The sequence below is a fragment of the Corythoichthys intestinalis genome, chromosome 19 (assembly GCF_030265065.1).
Source record: "Corythoichthys intestinalis isolate RoL2023-P3 chromosome 19, ASM3026506v1, whole genome shotgun sequence".
Taxonomy (NCBI): domain Eukaryota; kingdom Metazoa; phylum Chordata; class Actinopteri; order Syngnathiformes; family Syngnathidae; genus Corythoichthys; species Corythoichthys intestinalis.
The window spans coordinates 9,025,852-9,050,168 of record NC_080413.1 but is presented as its reverse complement, the minus strand read 5'-3'; the positions used below and the strand labels follow the sequence as shown (position 1 = coordinate 9,050,168).

General features: G+C 39.2%; 1 protein-coding gene across 2 annotated transcripts in view; it reads right to left on the bottom strand.

Annotated features, from left to right (window-relative positions):
- Nucleotides 1-1,275: 1,275 nt before the first annotated feature.
- Nucleotides 1,276-24,317, bottom strand: part of nkain2 (sodium/potassium transporting ATPase interacting 2) — a 203,542-nt gene continuing 180,500 nt past the window's right edge. For both annotated transcript variants that reach the window (XM_057822650.1, XM_057822651.1), the window contains 2 exons: nucleotides 13,231-13,312; nucleotides 1,276-2,294 (listed from right to left, as the gene is read on the bottom strand). In XM_057822650.1, coding sequence (XP_057678633.1) covers nucleotides 2,285-2,294; nucleotides 13,231-13,312 — 92 coding nt within the window. In that variant the 3' untranslated portion in view covers nucleotides 1,276-2,284. The remainder of the gene's footprint in view (nucleotides 2,295-13,230; nucleotides 13,313-24,317) is intronic.

Genomic DNA, 24,317 nt, shown 5'->3' with positions numbered 1-24,317 from the left:
TTGACCCATTCCTCCATGCAGATCTCCTCTAGAGCAGTGATGTTTTTGGGGCTGTCTTTGGGCAACACGGACTTTCAACTCCCTCCACAGATTTTCTATGGGGTTGAGATTTGGAGACTGGCTAGACCACTCCAGGACCTTGAAATGCTTCTTACGAAGCCACTCCTTTGTTGCCCTGGCTGTGTGTTTGGGATCATTGTTATGGTGAAAGACCCAGCCACATCTCATCTTCAATGCCCTTGCTGATGGAAGGAGATTTTCACTCAAAATCTGTCGATACATGGCCCCATTCATTCTTTCCTTTACACAGATCAGTCGTCCTGGTCCCTTTGCAGAAAAACAGCCCCAAAGCATGATGTTTCCATTCCCATGCTTCACAGTGGGTATGGTGTTCCTCAGATGCAATTCAGTATTCTTTCTCCTCCAAACACGACAACCAGTTTTTCTACCAAAAAGTTCTATTTTGGTTTCATCTGACCATAACTTATTCTCCCAGTCCTCTTCTGGATCATCCAAATGCTTTCTAGCGAACCGCAGACGGGCCTGGACGTGTACTGGCTTCAGCAGGGGGACACGTCTGGCAGTGCAGGATTTGGGTCCCTGGCGGCGCATTGTGTTACTAATAGTAACCTTTGTTACTGTGGTCCCAGCTCTCTGTAGGTCATTCATTAGGTCCCCCCGTGTGGTTCTGGGATTGTTGCTCACTGTTCTTGTTATCATTTTGACGCCACGGGGTGAGATCTTGCATAGAGTCCCAGATCGAGGGAGATTATCAGTGGTCTTGTATGTCTTCCATTTTCTAATAATTGCTCCCACAGTTGATTTCTTTACACCAAGCGTTTTACCTATTGCAGATTCAGTCTTCCCAGCCTGGTGCAGGTATACAATTTTGTCTCCGGTGTCCTTTGACAGCTCTTTGGTCTTGGCCATAGTGGAGTTTGGAGTGTGACTGACTGAAGTTGTGGACAGGTGTCTTTTATACCGATAATGAGTTAAAACAGGTGCCGTTAATACAGATATCGAGTGGAGCCTCGTTAGACCTCTTTAGACCTCGTTAGAAGAAGTTAGACCTCTTTGACAGCCAGAAATCTTGCCTGTTTGTAGGTGACCAAATACTTATTTTCCACTCTAATTTGGAAATAAATTCTTTAAAAATCAAACAATGTGATTTTCTGTTTTTTTCCCCCACATTCTGTATCTCATGGTTGAGGTTTACCCATGTTGACAGTTACAGGCCTCTCTAATCTTTTCAAGTAGGAGAACTTACACAATTGGTGGTTGACTAAATACTTATTTGCCCCACTGTACGTGGCACAAATGATTTTGACAGTTTTATATAAATTTGCGTCTGATGGGGGGCCAAATTCACAGATTTTTATTCATGGGCCCCTTCACACTTTTGCGGGCCCTTCAAGACCATCGTCCAATAGGTGGGGCAAGGGCGGTGCAAGTGGAAAATTTTCAGCTGGCCCTTCCAGACAACCAGCCGAGGTGGTTATCGATACTTTAACACTTAAACAGGATATTCCAGCTCCTTACCAGCTCGTCTTACCATTCTGTTTGGCCCTCTTCTCACCCAACCATGCCCCCTTTACGCCCGCACACCAAGCCCCCTGAAGTCCCGGATGTGGTATATTTTAACATTTAAACACTATATTATGCTCCGTGCTATTTGACCCTCCCCTCGCTCAACCACGCCCCCTTTACTCCTGCAAACTGGGCCCCCAAGAGGCCCGGGCTTGGCCGCAAGCTCCGCCCCTGGTGTTAATGTTTGTGCACAACACGACACGCAAGTTATTTTCCAGGCAGTGTAAAAGGGGTTATGATTGTCAATAATTTGTTGGACCTTTGGAAGATTTCTTAGTTCCGGATGGACGCGTCCGTCTTGCGTACTTTGGCACTCTGCTGCTCACTTGTTGGTGGAAGACAAATTCTTTATCCTGCAGAGGCCTGAACGCGCACACAAAAAGCTCCTTGTTTAGACTGTAAACATTAAAATTCACATTTTTCTACATCCAGAATCCAAATAATTCCGAAATTTCAGGGGAAAAAAGGAGGTCTGACATTCCTTAGTTGGTCGTACTCTTGTTGTCAGTTAAGTCTGTCAGGCACTAAAAAAGTTCCCAAAAAAGTCAACCAGATAATTGGCTAATGCACAAACACAAGACAGTTAAAAAATCCCGATGGGAGCGAGTTGTTTCCATGCCTTGTAGCTACCGACTCCCACCACCGGAGGCCAGTGTTGCACCGTCGAAGTTAATTAGCGGTAAGGCAGATCCTCGTTTTATTTTGACCTGAAATGACAGAAAAAGACTCATTTAGATGATCATACAAAATATAAATCACCATTAACGGCATGCCTGTCCCTCCTAGTCTAAATGGATTGGACGTCTATCACCGTCAATGGCTGTGTTAATTTAAATTTTGTTACAGTAGAACAATTTGTTTTATCAAACTTTATTAAGCAATTACACCTAGTTTACATTATCATTTCGTATGAATGGTCCAGCATCGTGTGCCTTGTGTTTTGGGACAGTTTGATGTTTGTGAATTTCGAAAATACAAAAATACACAGTGGAAAAAAGGTGACAACTTACAAATGTAATATTTAACTTGTTAATAAAGTTGTCAAACTTGACAAGAGCATGCTTATACTTTGCTATGATTTAGCATCATGTTGAAATATTATGTTAAATTTTAGGATGAAGCTTCAGCAATGAAAAAAAAGAAAAATCCAAAACATGTATTATACATCATTGTACTGTCCTCGCCCAAGACGTTGGAGCTAGCTAGACAGCGAGCTAAGCTCTGAAATGACGATGGCAGACGTCCGTGTGGTTTGCTAACTTCATTCAGCTGCTCATGACATCAACAATTGCGGAATGAAACGAAAATAAAATAAAATTGGTCTCATCTTCAATTACAGCGATTCAAATTTGTATTTACAAGTAGCTGCCGATACAGCAATAACAAACGATTAGCATGTATCATTTAGCGTCCGCACATCATCAAATACAATCATATAAACTCGCCCCGAGTATTCGACCACAATTGAAAACGCACAATAAACAGTACAAAAGGGGTTATATACAGCCGTCGCCTCTGAATACTTCACAAGCAACAAATGTACGCGCAGGCTGTCAGCTCTCTCACTCGGTTGCGCTCTTCCTCATGTGTGCGTGTGTGTTCATAAGCTCGTGTGCAGAGATACTACCTGCTCTACGCTTCCTGCGCCAAAATAAAAAAAAAAAAAAAAAAAAAAGATGAGGCTTAGGCGTCGTAAAGTCGAAATCACGTAAGTCGGGTACGTCGTAACCCGGGGACTACCTGTATAGCCAGTAATTCATAAAACAAAACAAATCAACTAAAGCCCCGCCCCCCTAAAAAAACCCCAAAAATGCTTATAAGGCACCATTTTCCACATGTTGTTTCCCCCAAAAAAGAAAATCACAAAAAAATGAAAAGAAAAACAATCTGAAAAAGAAAAATATATATATTTTTAAAAAAGCAAACAATTTTTATTTACCGTATTGGCCCAAATATAAGACGGCCCTGATTATAAGATGACCCCCTCTTTTTCAAGACTCAAGTTTGAAAAAAGACTTTTTGGACACCAAATTAATTTTTATACAGAAAATAATTAGAGTACATCTGAAACAAATGATGATAACAATATATTTGAGAGAAAAAGCATGTTATTTTGCCTCATTCAAATCTTAATATCTGAACATATAAATATGTAAACTAAAGTGCAATCACATTCGTAAATGAATGGCTTCTGATTTTTGAAATGTAAATAAACCAATCTATTCTGACAAAACAACAAAATTTCAATAATTGCATTAACCATTAAAGTGAAGTCTAACTGTAACTGTAGTCTTGAAACAAATCTGAATAAGGAAAAACATTGCAGTAAAATAATGCAAACTGGTTCAACTTGAGAGTAGCTGAGATCTGTCATGACAGAACATCGCTTCCATGATATCTGGCACCATCTAGCGTCGTGAATGGGTATAACGTCTAGACCGCGAATATAAGACGACCCCCACTTTTTCAGTCTTATTTCAATGCAAAAAACAACGTCTTATATTCGGGCCAATACGGTGAATACATTTTCAAGAAGAGAAACTAAATTAAAATAGAAATTGGAAAATCTATTTTACAATACCATAATGGGGCAAAACGTGTACAGTAATGTGGAGTTGCCAAAACTTATACTAAGTAAGAGTATCGTTACTTTAAAGTAATATTACTTATGTAAGTAAAAGCAGTCATCCAAAAAAATTACTCAGTACAAGTACAAAAATATTCAGTAAAAAGAATACTCAAGTAATGAGTAACTGCCAACAACTACAGTTTTTTTTAACCATGGTATATATTTCTCAACACAACATCCTTTTATATAAACTGTTTATTATTATTATACTGTAGTATAACTTATTACATGACTAGATTAGGCCAAAAATATACGTAAAACTATCAAATAGCAACTAGAAAAATCTAGAAATTAAAGATCAATCGTCCAAAGAGCATGAGTGCCTTCAAGTGGGGAAAACATTTCCAACCATGAAATTAAAACGATCATATCTCCGGTTTTCCATGGTTTATCATGTCAAAGAAAATGACAATTTGAAAAAAATTGTAAAAAAAAAAATTTTTTTAACAGCGCTTTAAATACGTCGCCGTGATCATAGGACTTCTGACCGCAAGCTTGTGTGCGGTCATGTGACTGTATTGTTATGTCTGATTGCTATAATGGAGTAATGTGATTATTGTGCTATCAAAAATCAAATCAAATCTAGTGCTGCAAAGATTAATCGATTAACTCGAGTAATTCCATTAGAAAAAAAGCTTTGAATCAAAATTTTTGCTTCGAGTAATCGTTTAATTAGAGTGGCGTTTTAATGGTTATTTGAAAGTGTTTGAATTTAATTTTATTAATTTGGGTGCATACACTGCCCTCTAGTGGCATCAGTGAATATGGCATAACTCATGTAACATGGCTGAATCCAAATGCTCCCTGTTAAAACCAACATAAGGTTGTAAGTTTTTTTTTGAGCTAATATTTTTTTATACTTTTGTAATTTAGTTTAGAGGTATATTTAGCGTTGTTTGAGGGAATATAAGTTTTAATGATTTGTTAAGAGCATTGTAAAAAAAATGTTACCATTTGATAGCATTTAAGCTAGCGGACGTTTGCTATGCAAGTTAGCAAATTGTTGTTTTGTTGTACTTAGATCCTAATTTTTTAAATACCATTTGAGCTTAAGCTCAGGTATTTTAATTTATTTTTAAAAGAAAGTGCAATTCTGCATAGTTTAAAGAAATATTTTACATCTCCTGAAATAAATTCTGCAACACATTGAATGTTCCTAATCCGATTACTCGAACTAACTAGTTGATAGATCGACGACTAAATTAATCGATAGCTGCAGCCCTAGAAAAATCTAATATTGTAAAATTTAAAAAAATGCAATGACTCTCAAGTAGCTCAAAATAGCAATTGTTTTTCATAAATTTACTCAAGTTAAAGTAAAAAGTATGCCGTGGTAAAACTACTCCTAGAAGTACAATTGTGTCAAAAAGTTACTCATTGCAATGGAGTAAATGCATTACTACCCATCTCTGCTCTCTACCTGAGTGTATAAAATAGTTGTGTTGGCTTAATAAAGCTTGGTAAACATGACTCTACTTGACCGAAAATCTGTAATATTATCTTTGTTTTGCAGTGTCATGTAATGAGCTAAATCTCCCATTTTCTAGGAGATTTTGCTAAGATTTTGTCTGCCTGCTCTTAGAACTGCATACATTTCTACTGGTAGTAATTGTAGTAAAGTGTGCACGTGTGTGCGGTGGGGGGAATATATTTCCTCCGGGACCACAACAATTTATTGGTCCCTCCGGCCGAAGCCAATAAAGACTAAAGTGAAAGGACAAACAGCTGGGGGAACAATGATAGCATATTGATGATGTTTGTGTACGTGTGTGTGCACCACTGTAAGTGTTATTAGTGAGTTGCAGCCATTACGTGGAAGGGGGTTGATGATTTATGATGCGTGTTATGGCCTCCACCGGGGAGACGTAAAACTACAGCATGGGCCCTTATTGCCTTTCTTCTTGGTTTAGTCGTGCTTTTTATCTGTCACTATTTGGCTTTGTTCTTGCGCTCTTTATATGATGTGCTGATGCTTTCTTTTGAATAATGGAGTTAATTTGAGGTTTAAGATAACAAGTACAGTGGTATGAAAAAGTATCTGAACCTTTTGGGAATTTCTCACATTTCTGCATAAAATCCCCACCAAATGTGATCTGATCTTTGTCAAAATCCCACAGATAAAAAAAACAGTGCAAACAATGAAAGGGGGGGGTACTGTAAGTAAGTGAACTATCACCCCCTCCTTTGTTTACTTTAAGTCTGGCACATCGATCAAGACTAATCTTGGCCCATTTTCTCTACAAAACTGCTGTAGTTCAGTCAGATTCCTGGGATGTCTGGCATGAATCGCTGTCTTTAGGTCTGCCACAGCATCTCAATAGGGTTCAAGTCTGGACATTGACTTGGCCACTCCAGAACGTGTATTTTGTTCTTCTGAAACCATTCAGAAGTCGATTTACTTCTGTTTTATATCTTTGTCTTGTTGTAGCATCCATCCTCTTTTTAGCTTCAACTGTCTGGCAGAAGGCCACAGTTTTCCTGCAAAACATCCTGATAAACATTTGAATTCATTCTTCCATTAATGATTGCAAGTTGTCCAGGCCCTGAGGCGGCAAATCAGCCCCAAATCATGATGCTCTCTCCACCATGCTTCACGGTGGGGATGAGGTGTTGAACTTGGTTAGCTGCTCCAGTTTTCCTCCACACATGACGTTGCGTTTTACTCCTAAACAATTCAACTTTGGTTTCATCAGTCCACAAAATATTTTGCCAAAACTTCTGTGGAGTGTCCAAGTGCCTTTTTGCGAACATTAAATGAGCAACAATGTTTTTTTTAGACAGAAGTGGCTTCCTCCGTGGAGTCCTACCATGAACACCATTCTTCGATATAGTTGTACATATAGTTGATGTGTGCACAGAGATATTGGACTGTCAATTCTTTAGCAGGGTTGTTTTTTTACCTCTCTCTGAGTATTCTGTGCTGAACTCTTGGCGTCACCTTTGGTGGACGGCCACTCCTTGTGAGAAAAGCAACAGTCCATTTGTAGACAACTTCTCTGAATGTCGATTGATGAACATCCAGACTTTTAGAGATGGTTTTGAATCCTTTCCCAGCTTTATACAAATCAACAGTCCTTGATCGCAGGTCTTCAGAAAGCTCTTTTGCTATGATGCACATCAGACAATGCTTCTCATTAAGACAATTCTTACCAGGTGTGTGTTTTATAGTTGGCAGGGCAGCTTTCACTCATCAGTGATTGGGCACACACGACTTAAATTGGTAACAGCTGGTTTCAATTGCTCTTTAAGTCTCCTTAGGCAGAGGGTTCACTTACTTACAGTATTTCCCTCCTTCTGTCATTGTTTGCATACTATCATTAAAATATGAAAACCTATAAATGTTTGGGTGGTTTTAGTAAAAGCAGTCAGTTTTGTCATCTGTGTGATTCTGACAAAGATCAGCTCACATTTGATGGTGATTTTATGCAAAAATGTGAGAAATTCGAAAAGGTTCAGATACTTTTTCATATCACTGTAAGGTAATATAAATGGAGTAGGTCTGCCACACTTCATCGACTACTGATCAAATTGATAGACAACTAACCATTGGTTATTCATTATCGGTTTTGGGCCAATATGCATGCTGCCTTCAAAGTGAATGTAGAAGCCTTCTGCCTTTGTATAATGGCTGGTCACAACTTAGCTCTGCAGTTATGTTTATTAACCATTTGATGTTTACTAACTAAGACGCTTGGGATTTGTTATGCGAGCGTTGTCATTATTAAAGCATCCAGTGCGGCATTAAGTCCACGACTGCACATATCGGTATCGGATTTTTGAAGTTGGGCAATATCGGGATACCGATTATCGTTTAAAAAGTCATTACCCGACAACTCTACTGCAAATTCTGCAGAAAGTGACGCAAAATAAATGGGAAGGTTATTGGAAATGACATAAAATGGACATGAAGTGACCCGCAAATGCCCACAAATCAATAGTGTGTGACCCGTACATGCTCCTAAATGAACAGGAAGAAAATGTTATTAAATATTATTTATAATAAATATCATTTTTCAAGGAAATAACGATCCATTTAGTCTTCATTGTTACTTACAACATGTCGAAAACAAGTTAAATTGTGAAGGTAATTGAAAAAAAAGTGACATTTATCCGATTAATCGTTTAAGTAATCGTCCGATTAATCGATTATTAAAATAATTGTCAGTTGCAGCCCTAACATCTTGTATTGAAATAACTCGTAACTAGGGTTGTTCCGATCATGTTTTTTTTCTCCCGATCCGATCCCGATCGTTTTAGTTTGAGTATGGCAATGCATTAAGAAAAAAATGAATAAAACTCGGACGAATATACAGTATACATTCAACATACAGTACATGAGTACTAGAGCTGGGAATCTTTGGGCACCTAACGATTCGATTACGATTCAGAGTCTCCGATTAGATTATAAAACGATTATTGATGCACCCCCCCTCCTTTTTTAAAATTTTTTAATTTTTAAATTAAACGTTTTGTACATTAGTTCCAAAATTGTTCAAAAATCCTCTCAGGCTAAACCAAACTACTATTTCAGTATCAAGTTAACATATAGCGGTAAACAAATATACAAAAATAACAGTAAATAAAAAACTCCAGTCCCCATTCTGTAACAGCAGCTTTAAACTACATTCAATTAATGTTATGAAACAATGTTGTGAATCAACTATTAAAGTTGTTAAAATTGCTCCTGTTATTCCATAATTTCCCTTTTGTCTACTTTCGACATGTGAAAGTTTTAAAACTATTTTAAAGATAGATTCAAGTCAATATTTTACCAATTTAGGAGTATTTTAGATAAAAAGTTAATTAGGTTTGCTTGGAAGGTTCGCTACAACAGCCTTGCAGGGAAGTGTACTGCTTTAAGATGGCGGCTGTTTACTAACGCCCGCATCTAGCTTTTTGTAGATGTGCTGCTCACGCTACCGAATCAATGGTGCATCTAGTCCTATATAAATGATATCCACCATTACCTCATGTGGATGACGTACTTTATAGCAGCTTTTCGGCAGCAGTCAGCTATGTTGTTGTGTTTTTTTATCTCGTGGCATGAGTTGAGCTAGAGCCGTGAGTTGAGCATTGGCATTACCCGAGGGGCCAGGTAATGAGAAGCATGATGTTTAGCTACTCTCGCTGCGTTCTTCCTCGTTGCGCCCCAAAGACCGCACGGCGCTCTGAGTGTGTTGTACTTCCGCTTTACTTGGCATATTTCAATAATCGGAATTTGGATGTTTGTGAATCGTTCTCGAATCTTCCACGGCCGAATCGCGAATAATCTAAGAATCGGAAATTTTGCACACCTCTAATAAGCACTGTATTTGTTTATTATGACAATAAATCCTTAAAATGGCATTTATATTATTAACATTCTTTCTGTGAGAGGGATCCACGGATAGAAAGACTTGGGACTTTGTATATTGTGACTAAATATTGCCATCTAGTGTATTTGTTGAGCTTTAAGTAAATGATACTGCAGCCATTCAACCCAAATGCATGATGGGAAGTGGAACCATGACTGTGCGGAGTGCTACCAATTGATATATCTTCTCTGCGTTGGGAAATAACATAAGGTGTTAAGATAAAGATCAATTGGTACCTTGCTTCCCCACATTGCTTCCTCCTATGATATTTCTAATCGTAGGGAGAGGGACTGTAAGGCTTTAGCCTTTTATAAAAAGGCTGCAAAGGCTGCCTAAATCCACTCTACTCATTATACGCTGCCTTTTATCTTTCTATGTAGATAAAATGGCGCCTTACAGATTGAATGCGAGGATGTGTGAGTGGGTCGTGCAACGCATGCATTTATTATGCGTTAAATATTGTAACGTGATACATTTTAAAAGAAATTAATTACCGCCATTATCGGGATAAATTTGATAACCCTACCTTAAGCCTAAACTAAAGACTCTGGATGAGTGTAACATATTATGTCTGTAACGTTAAATACAATTAGAAACGATTTAATTAAAAAATATTTCTATATTAAAAAAGGCATGGCCGATGTTTTTTGCCGATTCTGATACTTTGAAAATGACGTGATCAGACCCGATCGTTCGGCATTCGATCGATCGGGACATCTCTACTCTTAACCAAGCTGTGTTGTTCATAACGGTGTTAGAGTATAACAGTGTTACTAACAGCGTTATTTTTTTCAGTTGCGAGGAATCTAACTATTACTTTTCTCATCTTGGCAATACCAGTACTGTTATTGAGGATGTAAATGCGTGCGTTACTACGTTGGTTGAATGACGCGAGAAAAGTCAGAGACACGCACTCACAGAGACGAGAGAGCAGAGCGGGAGTGGGGAGCAGGGAAGGGAATGTGACGCCGTTGCAAACGCGATGCTAAGTGGCTCCAATAATAACTGACTGTAGCCGATAGCCTACAAACTACGCCCAAATGATGCTACGGTAGATATCACATGTATATAGAACTAGATGCGAAATGAAAGACATGGCGGCATTGGCACATGTATAACTAGATGTAGAACTAGATGCGAAACGATTGACTCGCTGGCGTTAGTAAACAGCCGCCATCTTAAAGCAGTAGACTTCTCAGGAAGGCTCTGTTGTAGAGAACCTAAGTAACTTTTTATTTAAATTACTCCTAAATCGGCAAAAACTTGACTTGAATCTATCTTTAAATGATGAAACAGTTTTAAAACTTTCACATGTCGAAAGTAGACAGAAGGGAACTAATGCAATAACGGGAGCAATTTTAACAGGTTTAATGGTTGATTCACAACATTATAAGACTTCCAAACATAGCAAAGGTTGCTATGTTTTTTTTTTGTGGGGGAGGAATGAAAAAAAAAAAACATAACATGAAAGATAACACCAGTTACTTTGCCAAGTAACTAATTACTCTTACATTCAAGTAACTGAGTAATTAACCCTTTTTTTGCCAAACGTATCACATTTGATAAACATTTGACATCTAAAATTTCATGATTTTGAGACTAATTCAGAATTTTGACAATTCTTTTTGAAAAAAAAAAAAGATGGATGCAAGTCAACACATGCATCTGCAGGTTCCGTGAGAAAAACAGACAGGACTTAGCAAGGGTTATAGTAGATATCAGAGCGCTTATTACACGTATTCATTTTGACTTTTCTTTTTACAACTTCGGAAAAAAAGGTTTCATTAAGACCTTATTTTTCAAATTTTTGGATTCTCTGATAATTGCTTCATGTTGCAGATATTTAAAGTGCATGTGACACGAAAAAGCATGTTTATTTTATGCTTCTGAATGATATGGACCGCTTGGATGTGTGCGGAAGTGATCGCTATATTTATTTAGTTTTTTGAATCATGAAAATGAGTGACTTCCGGCTTCGGTCTTGCATTGAGGAGGAGGGCGCTGTGACGTGTACGGGTGAAGGCGTCCTCTACGCTATACAGCCGTACTGTTGTGTATGGGGACTAAGGATTCAGCTGATTTTGCGGATGGATACGTTTATTTTTCGCATCACGCCAGCCAAACGGCTGCAGAAAAATCTTGCTGTAATAGGGAGAGGCGTGTGCGCCTTTTTGGAGTTTCAAAAGGTTCCCATTCACCGTGGATATTGGCCAAAACAAGCCCTACTACTGTGGGACCATTGGACTTAAGAGGAAGTGAGTAAACATTGTGTTTTGTATTATGTCAAATACTGGGATCATTTTAATATGTAGGTGGTTTGCATTTTGTGGCTGACATGCATGCGGCGCGGCTATTTTTCGGCACAACACCGGCGGCTTGTCGCACATCCATCTGCCGGGAGTGCACAATATTCGGCTTATTGTGCTCATGTGCCCGGTGTTCTGTCAAATTTTTCGACCGATCAGAAATTGCAACTTTGAGTTAGAAATAGCCGTGAATACAGCGATTACAAAGTAAACACTACAAACTTTCTTTAAATTAAGGACTACTTATGTTTGATCATTAATAGGCATGTAAAAAGCTCTCCTCGTGCACATTAGCTGCACGTTAGCTGCACAACAACTGAAGCCGCCCTCCTCCGGGGAACGAGCTGTAAATTGCTCTCCGGCGAAAACAATAGACAACGCAGTCATCATGTCAAAACATCCGAGCTAGTTATGTGTGATTTTCCGCTTCGAAGACTTTGAAACATCACTCGGTTCGGGTTAGCATGTCGGCTAGCTGTCACGCCTCTTGGTTTGTTTACATTCTCCGAAGCCGGGGAAGGGAAACGACATATGTCCGGTTTAGGTGTCATAAAATATCGTTCGGGAGGTGCGATAGTAAAGGTGAAGTCGACAGTTTTGACCATTATGGAGTAATTTTGCCATGTCATCCTGAATAAGTGCATTTTTATTATTTTATATTCCATTTAGCACAAGACTGTTATTTGTCATGACCATGCCATTTATTTAGCAATTGGGGAAAATACTTGGATTAAAAAGAATATCCTGTAAAAAATATTGAAGTAAAGAGACTGAAACAATGACATTTTGCAGCTCTCTTCGTCACGTTTTCCTCGTTCTGTTCATTTTCCTCGTTGTGAATAGTTCTCCCTCGACGGGCTGACAGGTCCTTCTCAAGCCATTTATTTAGCTTTTGGGGAAAAATACTTGGATAAAAAGAATATCCTGTAAAAATATTGTAGTAGAGAGACTGAAACAATGAAATTTTGCGTGTCTCTTCGTCGCGTTTTCCTCGTTCTGAATAATTCCCCCTCAATGGGCTGAATAGTAAAACCGATGAGCCCAGTTTCCCGCTGACGTCATCCACCTGTTGGGGACGCTAGAGCCCTATAATGGTAGGGGTGGCTAACTGGCAGATTAAAAGACTAATTTCTCGTCATCTGCGCTTTGCTAAATTGTTGTATATAGTCGAATCGTCTCAAAATATGATTCTAATTCACATAATAATGCTATTTAAGACTTTTTTTCTCCTGTCGTTTGCTCTTTAAGGGCTAACTCAATTACATTTTGGGAGAAGTAATTTGTAACTGTAATTAATTACTTTTTTTAAAGATTAACGACACTGACCATATGTAATGCCACCTGTGATACTTACATGTACATGGGCTGTAGTTGAAGGTGGGATGTCTTCTGAGGTCCCTGGTAGCCATATGAGTCGAATCCACCTATAAAATCAACTGCAAAGCAAAAGAAGTGTTTCCGTTATTCATTTTTAAATGTCATTTTTGCATCTGTTCAAATGGATTGGATGTCGATCACTGTCAATGGCAAGTTACACGTCTCTCTCTTTATGATTAAACCTGTTTGAGGAGCAAAACAGGCCTGCATGTGTGTAGCCATAAATTCCCAACGCCTTGAGAATGCACGTCGAGCCCTAAATTATCCAGGCTGGAGCAGCCGAGAGGCAGCCGGCAGGTGCTTGCTTGCATCAGACTGTGATGCTTTTTCACTTTGATGTCAGAGCGCTCCTTAAAAGTCGCTTCCACATGCACCGTACTTGATTTATTCCAGGGGAATTTGCAAAAGCCAACGCACGAATGTAGCTGTCACCAAGATTCCGGTTGTTAAGGTAACAACCGCAAATCGAAAGAAGTAGAACTGAATTGACTGAAATGTATCTTGCTGTATGTCTTTTGTTTTCAGCTGTATTATATCATTAAAGGTGTGCCAATATATCGAAAAGATGAAATATAATGATTAGGGCTGTCAAAATTATCGCGTTAACGGGCGGTAATTAATTTTTTAAATTAATCACGTTAAAATATTTGACGTAATTAACGCACATGCCCCGCTCAAACATTAAAATGACAACACAGTGAAATGTGTACTTGTTGTGTTTTTCGGAGTTTTGTTGCCCTCTGCTGGCGCTTGGGTGCGACTGATTTTATAGGCTTTAACACCCATGAGCATTGTGTAAGTAATTATTGGCATCAACAATGGCGGGCTACTAGTTTATTGTTTGATTGAAAATTTTACTAATTTTATTAAAACGAAAACATTAAGAGGGGTTTTAATTAGGGCTGTCAAAATTATCGCGTTAACGCGCGGTAATTAATTTTTAAAATTAATCACGTTAAAATATTTGATGCAATTAACGCACATGTCCCGCTCAGACAATATTCTGCCTTTTGGTAAGTTTTACAGCAAGGATTTTTGTGCTGTCTAACAGCGAACTCTTGTGGTCGCTTTGCGACATGGTTTATTTTTTTCTTGCCAGTTCAATATGGCTGCACGACGTCTCGGGCTGACGCCTACGTTGTAATGTTGTGCTTATATGATCCTTGGACAAGATTTGTCCGTAAGTATGGTTGTTGTAAAGAATGTACATATTATGTTAGTAAGCGAAATGTTATATTTTTTTGTATGAGACGCTTTTTGTTTATGTTTAGTGAACAAGTATAGCATGCTAAGCTAACGTTGTTGCTAATGCAATGCTTGTGTACTTTTTTTTGGTAGTTTTACGACGGTCTAAAGAGGATGGTTTGAGGCTATTTTATTAATAAATCAGATGAAAAAGGAAGAAGTCTGATTATTAAGGCGCCGTTCACTAGCTGTCTAGCTTTGGAAAAAGTAGACGCTTCGGAGTGAGGACAGCATAGACAGATTTACAGTGCCTTGCAAAAGTATTCGGCCCCCTTGAATCTTGCAACCTTTCGCCACATTTCAGGCCTCAAACATAAAGATGTTAAATTTAATTTTTTTGTCAAGAATCAACAACAAGTGGGACACAATCGTGAAGTGGAACAACATTTATTGGATAATTTAAACTTTTTTAACAAATAAAAAACTGAAAAGTGGGGCGTGCAATATTATTCGGCCCCTTTACTTTCAGTGCAGCAAACTCACTCCAGAAGTGCAGTGAGGATCTCTGAATGATCCAATGTTGTCCTAAATGACCAATGATGATAAATAGAATCCACCTGTGTGTAATCAAGTCTCCGTATAAATGCACCTGCTCTGTGATAGTCTCAGGGTTCTGTTTAAATTGCAGAGAGCATTATGAAAACCAAGGAACACACCAGACAGGTCCGAGATACTGTTGTGGAGAAGTTTAAAGCCGGATTTGGATACAAAAAGATTTCCCAAGCTTTAAACATCTCAAGGAGCACTGTGCAAGCCATCATATTGAAATGGAAGGAGCATCAGACCACTGCAAATCTACCAAGACCCGGCCGTCCTTCCAAACTTTCTTCTCAAACAAGGAGAAAACTGATCAGAGATGCAGCCAAGAGGCCCATGATCACTCTGGATGAACTGCAGAGATCTACAGCTGAGGTGGGAGAGTCTGTCCATAGGACAACAATCAGTCGTACACTGCACAAATCTGGCCTTCATGGAAGAGTGGCAAGAAGAAAGCCATTTCTCAAAGATATCCCTAAAAAGTCTCGTTTAAAGTTTGCCACAAGCTACCTGGGAGACACACCAAACATGTGGAAGAAGGTGCTCTGGTCAGATGAAACCAAAATTGAACTTTTTGGCCACAATGCAAAACGATATGTTTGGCGTAAAAGCAACACAGCTCATCACCCTGAACACACCATCCCCACTGTCAAACATGGTGGTGGCAGCATCATGGTTTGGGCCTGCTTTTCTTCAGCAGGGACAGGGAAGATGGTTAAAATTGACGGGAAGATGGATGCAGCCAAATACAGGAACATTCTGGAAGAAAACCTGTTGGTATCTGCACAAGACCTGAGACTGGGACGGAGATTTTTCTTCCAACAGGACAATGATCCAAAACATAAAGCCAAATCTACAATGGAATGGTTCAAAAATAAACATATCCAGGTGTTAGAATGTCCAAGTCAAAGTCCAGACCTGAATCCAATGGAGAATCTGTGGAAAGAGCTGAAGACTGCTGTTCACAAACACTCTCCATCCAACCTCACTGAGCTCGAGCTGTTTTGCAAGGAAGAATGGGCAAGAATGTCAGTCTCTCGATGTGCAAAACTGATAGAAACATACCCCAAGCGACTTGCAGCTGTAATTGGAGCAAAAGGTGGCGCTACAAAGTATTAACGCAAGGGGGCCGAATAATATTGCACGCCCCACTTTTCAGTTTTTTATTTGTTAAAAAAGTTGAAATTATCCAATAAATTTTGTTCCACTTCACGGTTGTGTCCACTTGTTGTTGATTCCTGACAAAAAATTAAAATTTTATATCTTTATGTTTGAAGCCTGAAATGTGGCGAAAGGTTGCAAGGTTCAAGGGGGCCGAATACTTTTGCAAGGCACTGTAAATGACAGTAGAGTGAAATGCCCACTACAGTCCTTATGTACTGTATGTTGAATGTATATATCCATCTTGTGTCTTATCTTTCCATTCCAACAATTTATTTTACAGAATATATATATAATTTACAGAAAAATATGGCATATTTTATAGATGGTTTGAATGGCAATTAATTGCGATTAATTACGATTAATTAATTTCTAAGCTGTAATTAACTCGATTAAAAATTTTAATCGTTTGACAGCCCTATAAATAATATACACCTAAGCACCATTCTAATTGCAGTCTACTCGTGTTGTTGCTCCGTTTTTGTTCCCAGTTCAAATGGATACTTGACCAATCAGAGTGGAAATATACAAAAATCAATGTTTGTCCTCACCAAACTTTCTTGACTTTATTCCCCCAATCGTCACAAATTAAACAATCCATAATCCCTTTCACGTATTCATGAGGCAGACTGATTATAAAACACAACAGGACAAGCGCTAATCTTTGGTCTGCGGGCGCTGTCCTTGGATCACATCTCCGAACCGCTGGGATCGTTATTCCCACAATCAGTCGGCGGAATCCCATCTTGACGCCACAAGAGTTTTTCCCGCTGACTCATGCCGCAGTCAAGCGGTCCCCGACGGCGTTCCCGACACACAACCCGAGCCGGCGTGTGCGTTGTTGACTTGATTAGAATGTGTCCGACCGAAGCAAGCACGCACGGAATAATCATCAGACTAATTAGCTTTCTCAGCAGCCACGAATGTTGGCGAAGGCCCTCGGCGAGCATTAGCTTCCTCGCCCGAGGCCCGTCTCCACCGAATTGGCCGCGATTATTGTTCAGCCTGGGCGTTATCGAGCCGACGCGTTCTCGTTCGAGATTAGCATTGATCCACCTAAATTATTGTGAGAGAAACTGTGACGAGAAGATGGCGCGGCGGTGTCCAAATTGTTAACGGTTTAATAATGGCAGAGATGCAGATTTCATTACTTCCTGGAGAAGATTCACTTATTACAATGTGATAGTGCTCACTTGAGAGCAGTCCAAGTTTCTGTGTGGGCTTACTCGCAGTTTTATGACCTGAAATCCCGCATTAAAGCCAGATGACGAAATACATCCCCGTTTTATTATGTTTACAACAATAAACATATAATATACAGTAGTGAGAAGTGAAAGAAAAATGACATTTGTAGTGACTGTAGGAATAATTGGGAAGGGGAGAAATATGCCGCGGATGCCTGTTTCATTTAATATATTGTACATAGGTAGGGATGGGAATCGAAATCCGATTCCAATTCCGAACCGGTTCCTAGTGTTTCGAGGCCTCGACATCACAATGAAAAAGCCTTAACGATCCCTTTAACGATTCCTAAAGACGCATATTGCGTCGTGACGTGTCTTGTTGTCCAGACACATCAAACTAGCATGGCGCCAAGAACCACCCGCTCCAAAGTTTGGCTACACTTCACCAGGAAAGAGGGTGAAAATGAAAGTTTATGATTAAAGATGGCCCAATCGATCGGCATCCGATCACGTCATTTTCAAAGTATCGGAATCGGCAAAAAAATATCGGACATACCTTTTTTTAAATATATATATTTATTTTTTTAATTAAATCGTTTTCTAATTGTATTTAAGTCTTTAGTTTTGGCTTAAAGTAGGGCTATTAAATTTATCGCGTTAACGGCGCTAATTAATTTTTAAAAAATTACTCACGTTAAAATATTTATCGCAATTACCGCATGCCCTGCACGACCCACTCCTGCATTGTCGCGTTCAATCTATAATGGCGCCGTTTTACCTATATATAGAGCTAAAAGGCAGCGTAAAATGAGTAGAGTGAATTTTGGCAGACTTTGGAGCTTTTTTTAATTGGCTAAAGCCTTACTACCCCTCTCTCAACAATTAGAAATATCGTGGGAATCAATATGGGGAAGAGAGGTAGTAATTGATCTTTATCTTAACACCCTATGTTATTTCCCAACGCAGAGAAGATATATCAATTGGTGCCACTACGCACAGTCATGGTTGAACTTCCCATCATGCATTGGGGCAGAACAGTTAAATGGCTACAGTATCATTTACTGAAAGCTCAACAAATACACTAGATGGCAATATTTAGTCACAATATCCAAAGTCACATTTATCCTTTAAGAATTACTAGTCTTTCTATCCGTGGATCCCTCACACAGAAAGAATGTTAATAATATAAATGCCATCTTGAGGATTTATTGTCATAATAAACAAATACAGTACTTATGTACTGTATGTTGAATGTATATATTCGTCTTTTATTCATTTTTTTCTTAATGCATTGCCAAAATGTCTATGATCGGGAAAAATTATCGGGAATGATTGGAATTGAATCGGGAGCAAAAAAAAGCAATCGGATCGGGAAATATCGGGATCGGCAGATACTCAAACTCAAACGAGGCATTTATATTATTGACATTCTTTCTGTGAGAGGGATCCATGGATAGAAAGACTTGTGACTTTGTATATTGTGACTAAATATTGCCATCTAGTGTATTTGTTGAGCTTTCAGTAAATGATACTGTGGCCATGCCCAAATGCATGATGGGTGGATGTAACACACCTTTAGCAACCATGACTGTGCGTAGTGCTACCTATTGATATATCTTCTCTGCGTTGGGAAATAACAAAGGGTGTTAAGAAAAAGATCAATTGCTACCTTGCTTTCCACGATGTTTCGAATTGTAGGGAGAGGCATTGTAATGCTTTAGCCAATTAAAAAAAGGCCCCTAAGGCTGCCAAAACTCACTCTACTCATTTTACGCTGCCTTTTAGCTCTCTATATAGGTAAAACGGCACCATTACAGATTGTCGCGACAATGCGTGAGTGGGTCGTGCAGCGCATGCATTAATTGCATTAAATATTTTAACATGATACATTTTTTAAAAAATTAATTACCGCCGTTATCGGGATAAATTTGATAACCCTATCTTAAGCCCAAACTAAAGACTCTGGATGAGTGTAACATATTATGTCTGTAACGTAAATACAATTAGAAAACGATTTAATTAAAATATATATATATATACATATTAAAAAAAGGCATGTCCGATATTTTTTTGCCGATTCCTATACTTTGAAAATGACATGATCGGACCTGATCGATCGGCATCCCGATCTCTAGCTGTAACGGTAGCGCGGGGATTCTGGGATTGACAAGCTAGATCTAACGTCATCGTTACCACTTGTTATGCTTGATTTGATTTCTGTACTGCTTGCTTTTATGTGGGATTGTAATCAATAAACATCATTAGTTCTGCAATTGTCATAAATAAACATTGTCTATTTTGCAAAAGTGTGCCTGTTGCTGACTCACTGCGAACCCGGAAATTTCGGAAAACACCTTTCTCACGATATGGCGATACAACAATTACCGATAAAACATTCTAGGATATTCTGCAAAACAACTCATAAACAGAAAAAATAGCTACTTTCATTTATCACTTGTAGACGTCAAATCCGTTTGAAGTAGGAGGGATGGCCGCTCCAAGTCAAAATGGATCGAACGCCTATGGTCATTAATGGTACTGAAACATGATCACTCACTACCAGTTCCTAAAATTTTTCGATGAGTAAACCTAGCTCAAGTTTGTTTGGCCTTAGTAGAGGTCATTTTACCTGAGGCGTATTTTCGACTGACTTTAACAGCCTTTGTATTGGATGTTATTAACTGGCGTAGGTTTCCCTAATGAAGTTTCTGGCCGTATTTTTTCGAGGTTATCAAGACCCGACCAAACTTTGCAATCCCAAGGAAAAAGCGCTTAATTCAGAGTGTGAATAATTTATGTCCCGGAGTGTTGCCCTTTGCTTAAATGTGATATTTTGGCCCCTGGCACAGCAAAGTAAAGAGATAGCTGAACTAGCACATTGGATTAGTAAAACAGGGTTTCTTATCTCGCCTCGTAGTTCCTGAACATCTCAAGTTAAAATCTTTACCAATTAATTTTGTGTTCACGGGCCATAAAATTCATCTTAGTCCCACGTGCCGAACATGGAAAGTAACAAGGAACTTGGTGCGCTTTCGGAATTAAATGCTCGGTTAAATTTTTTTTTTTTTTTTTCATTGTTTTCCATATGCAAAAAGGTTGAACCGTGTCAGTTTATAAGCGACATCCCTGCTCGGCTAACTTTAGATCGTTCTCATAAAAAAAGGGACTATAGAGTGATTTCTGTCAAGAAATTGGAGTCGTAAAAGTCGTTTTTCATTATGTTACAGTAATTCGCTCTCTGATAAGCCTTCAAGCTAATAGATCTGTCAGTCAAACCTGCCTCGGGGGATTACGTTGTGCGTGACTCGCTTGTGCCTGAAACAAAATGGCCTAGCTAATGCGGTGTTTTGAATTATAGCATAAATGATAGAAGTTTGGAGGGAATTTAGTGACATTAGGGGGTGAGCTGTTAATCTCTTTTTGAGACATTTTTGTGGGTCAACTGTGACAAAACATGCCTACCAAATGTTGTGTTTTCGTCTGAATTGGTCAGGATTTTTAGGGGGCCAAAATGTCCTGAAAATAGTCAATTTAAAAAGAAAACGGCTGACATTTATCTTTTCGGGCATGGCTACATGAAACTTATTTGTGGGTCTACTCATGATAGACACACCTGTAAAATTTCAAGTTCCAAAGTGAAAAAAGCAGCAGGAGTTTAATTTCAGATATATATTTTCATAGACTTCATAATATACAGTAACTAGAAGCCTTTAAAAGAACACGCTACCGAGACTGACCTCCAGTATGGAAAAAACAACTGCACGAGAGTCAAATTAGGGCGTTCTGCCACATACACAGACACCACATAGTGTTCCCATAACAAAAAGTGGAGGAATTTCAGTGACTAAAGATAAGGTAGTCATAACATGCCCTAAAAATCAGCTCTGTTGCACAGACAAAACATTCCATCTGCTGACAAACACGAATGCTGTCGAGTCTTGATTGAATCTGTAACAAATTTTGTATAATGGAACTGCTTAACTGGTCACTAAGCACTTTGGACAGGATTTGGAAAAAATAAATAAATACTGTACTTGTACCACAATGTGAAATGCCTACTCTATCATGCAATGATGTGCGTCCTTTGGCTTAATGGGGACGGGATTTAATAAGCCAAGGCTTCTCCCTTGTCAGCCCTTGTCTTTTCTTCGGGATATCTTCGGGATTCTTCGGGATTCTTCGGGTTAATCTTATCATAATGCTATCTTGTAACTGTCAATGATACCGATGATGATGACAATAAACAATTTCCAAATATATTGACGGGACACGGGGCCGATAGGGGGCCTATCTCCGTCAAAACTGACTGAGTGGAAACACCGACAATGCGCTTTTTACGTAGAAAATTCTTGTGAATAAATGCTTAAATCACTGAATTCTTTATAGATATGGACGTAAAATAGTCTCAATTCTTGGTTAAAAGCAAAAAAAAAAACAAAAACAAAAAAAACTGGCAGTTAGCATTTATTTTACGTAAATATGTCGAATGTGCTGCTAGTCTTTAAGCCACTGTGACGCCGCCTAATCACCACAAGGAGCTTTTTATGTTGAAAATTGTTGTGAAAAAATGCGTAAATCCCTGAAATCTTTATCAATATGGACGTGAAACAGTCTTGATTCTTGGTTAAAAGCAAAAAACCGTGCAGTTAGCATTTATTTTACGTAAATACAGTATGTCGAAGTACGATGCTAGTCTGTCAGTCAATGTGGCGGCCGCCATATGTAAACAGAGCTTTTCCAGTGAAAATTCTTGTGAATAAATGCTTAAATCCCTGAATTTCTTTCTAGATATGGCCGTAAAAGTGTCGATTCTTGGTTAAAAGCAAAAAAACGTGCAGTTAGCATTTATTTTACGTAAATATGTCGAATGTGCTGCTAATCTTTAAGCCACTGTGGTGCCTCCTTATCACCACAAAGAGCTTTTTATGTCTAAAATGCTTGTGAATAAATGCTTAAATCCCTGAATTCTTTATAGATATGGACATAAAATAGTCTCGATTTTTGGTTTAAAAGCAAAAAAACGGGCAGTTAGCATTTATTTTACGTACATATTGCGAACCAATGCTGTAGCAGCTAATTTCTCTCAATGATATTTTTCACGTTTCAAAATGCATGCATGGTAAGAAAAATATAATTACCTTGAATCCTCTACCAATACTCAACAGAGCCTTCGAGAGAAGTCTACTGCTTTAAGATGGCGGCTGTTTACTAACGCCGGCGTTGTCTCTCATTTCGCATCTAGTTCTACATATATGTGATATATACCGTAGCCGTATATGGCCTTAGTTTTTAGCAACTAGCAACTGGGCGTTGTTTGTAGCAGCTGTCTGCTGCAGTCAGGTATTGTTTTTTTTTTTTTTATCAAGCTGCATGAGTTGAACATGATATTTACTCTCGGTCCGTTCCTCATTGCGTCCCGAAGACCGCGCTGACTGTGTTTTAGTTCCACTTTACCTGGTATAATTCAATAATCGGAAATTGGATGTTTGTGAATCGTTCTCGAATCTTCCATGGCCCAAGCACGAATAATCTAAGAATTGGAAATTTCGCATGCCTCAGTTCATTTACTACATTTCAACTTAATAAAAACAAACAAAAAAAACAAAGCAATTTAAAAATGTCGACGTTTCGGTAAATTTGGCAAATTTTGTTACTAAGACATTTCCGATATTTGATCTAAAACCCTTCTTTTAACAAAACGGTTTCTAAAAATTTTTTTTTGTTTTTTTTTGATGAGGCAGCGGACAGGAAGGGGTTATGGGGGAACAGAAGAAAAGAAAAACACAAGAAAAGAAAGAAAAGAAACAGCAAAAAATACATTGAACGCCTACACTAACTATGAATGTGCTGGTACTAACGTCAGCGAGATGTATTTCAGGTTGACACCATGTGGGGGGCCTGTTGACCAGGGAAAGAGGGGAGGGGGGGGCGTCTATAAGCTATTTGATTTGGAGGGGTGGAGTGTACATAAATCAGCTCTGTGATCTAGAAACCAGTAATCATGTGAATCCCTTGTGAGTGTAAGCCCATCGGCAACCGACCCTACGCCGCCCCATCGCCAATCCTGGCCCCGGGGCCCTCCACCCAAGCGCCCCAATCACATCCAGCTGCGGGCGACCCGAACCAAACACGCAACAGCCACGTGGACGAGTGGAGACGCGTGCGGGCGCCACCCCAGGGCCATGGCCCCCACCCAGCCAGCCCGGAGAGGGGAGGAGAGCCAGCGCAGCCAATCCCTCCTCCCGCAGCCCAGCAAAGGAGCCATCGTCCCCCCCCCGGGATCCAGGGTGTTCTCCCGGGCCACCCGCGCCCCCATCAGCCGGCCTTCAGGGATGGGAACAGGGGATGCACCGCTCATCCCACCGCCCTTTGCCGGAGCTCTCCCATGGAGTTTGCGTTTCAACCAATTTGATTAAATTGTCAATCGATGTATCGATGTAGTCACAAGTTGATGCTGATTACTCCAAACTTTTAAAAGTAGGTACCCTAATTTTCGCACTATAAGGCGCACCTGACTATGAGCCGCCCCCCACCAAATATGGCAGGAAAATGGCATTTGTTCATAGATAAGCCGCACTGGACTATAAGCCGCAGCTGTCCTGTAGTATGTATGTATGTATGTATTATGGGATATTTACACGAAAAGGATATTAACCAGTAATACTTTCTTTGACATCAGCGTCATACCAAATACTTTGAACCAATTGGCTGCAAATCTTCATTGCTTCAAGAAGCTTAATTTGGCCATCACTGTCAACCTCTGCTGCCACCTGCTGTCAACACTGTTGTTGTCCAACATGCCTCCCAGCATGCATTGCAGCGCTACAGATGTAAATAACAATCAAAATTCATGTCCTGTGCTAATAATTTCTTCAGTTACTGTTCCAGTTGTTTCATTAATTGCTAGTATGGTATTTTGTAACACTTTATTAGACAG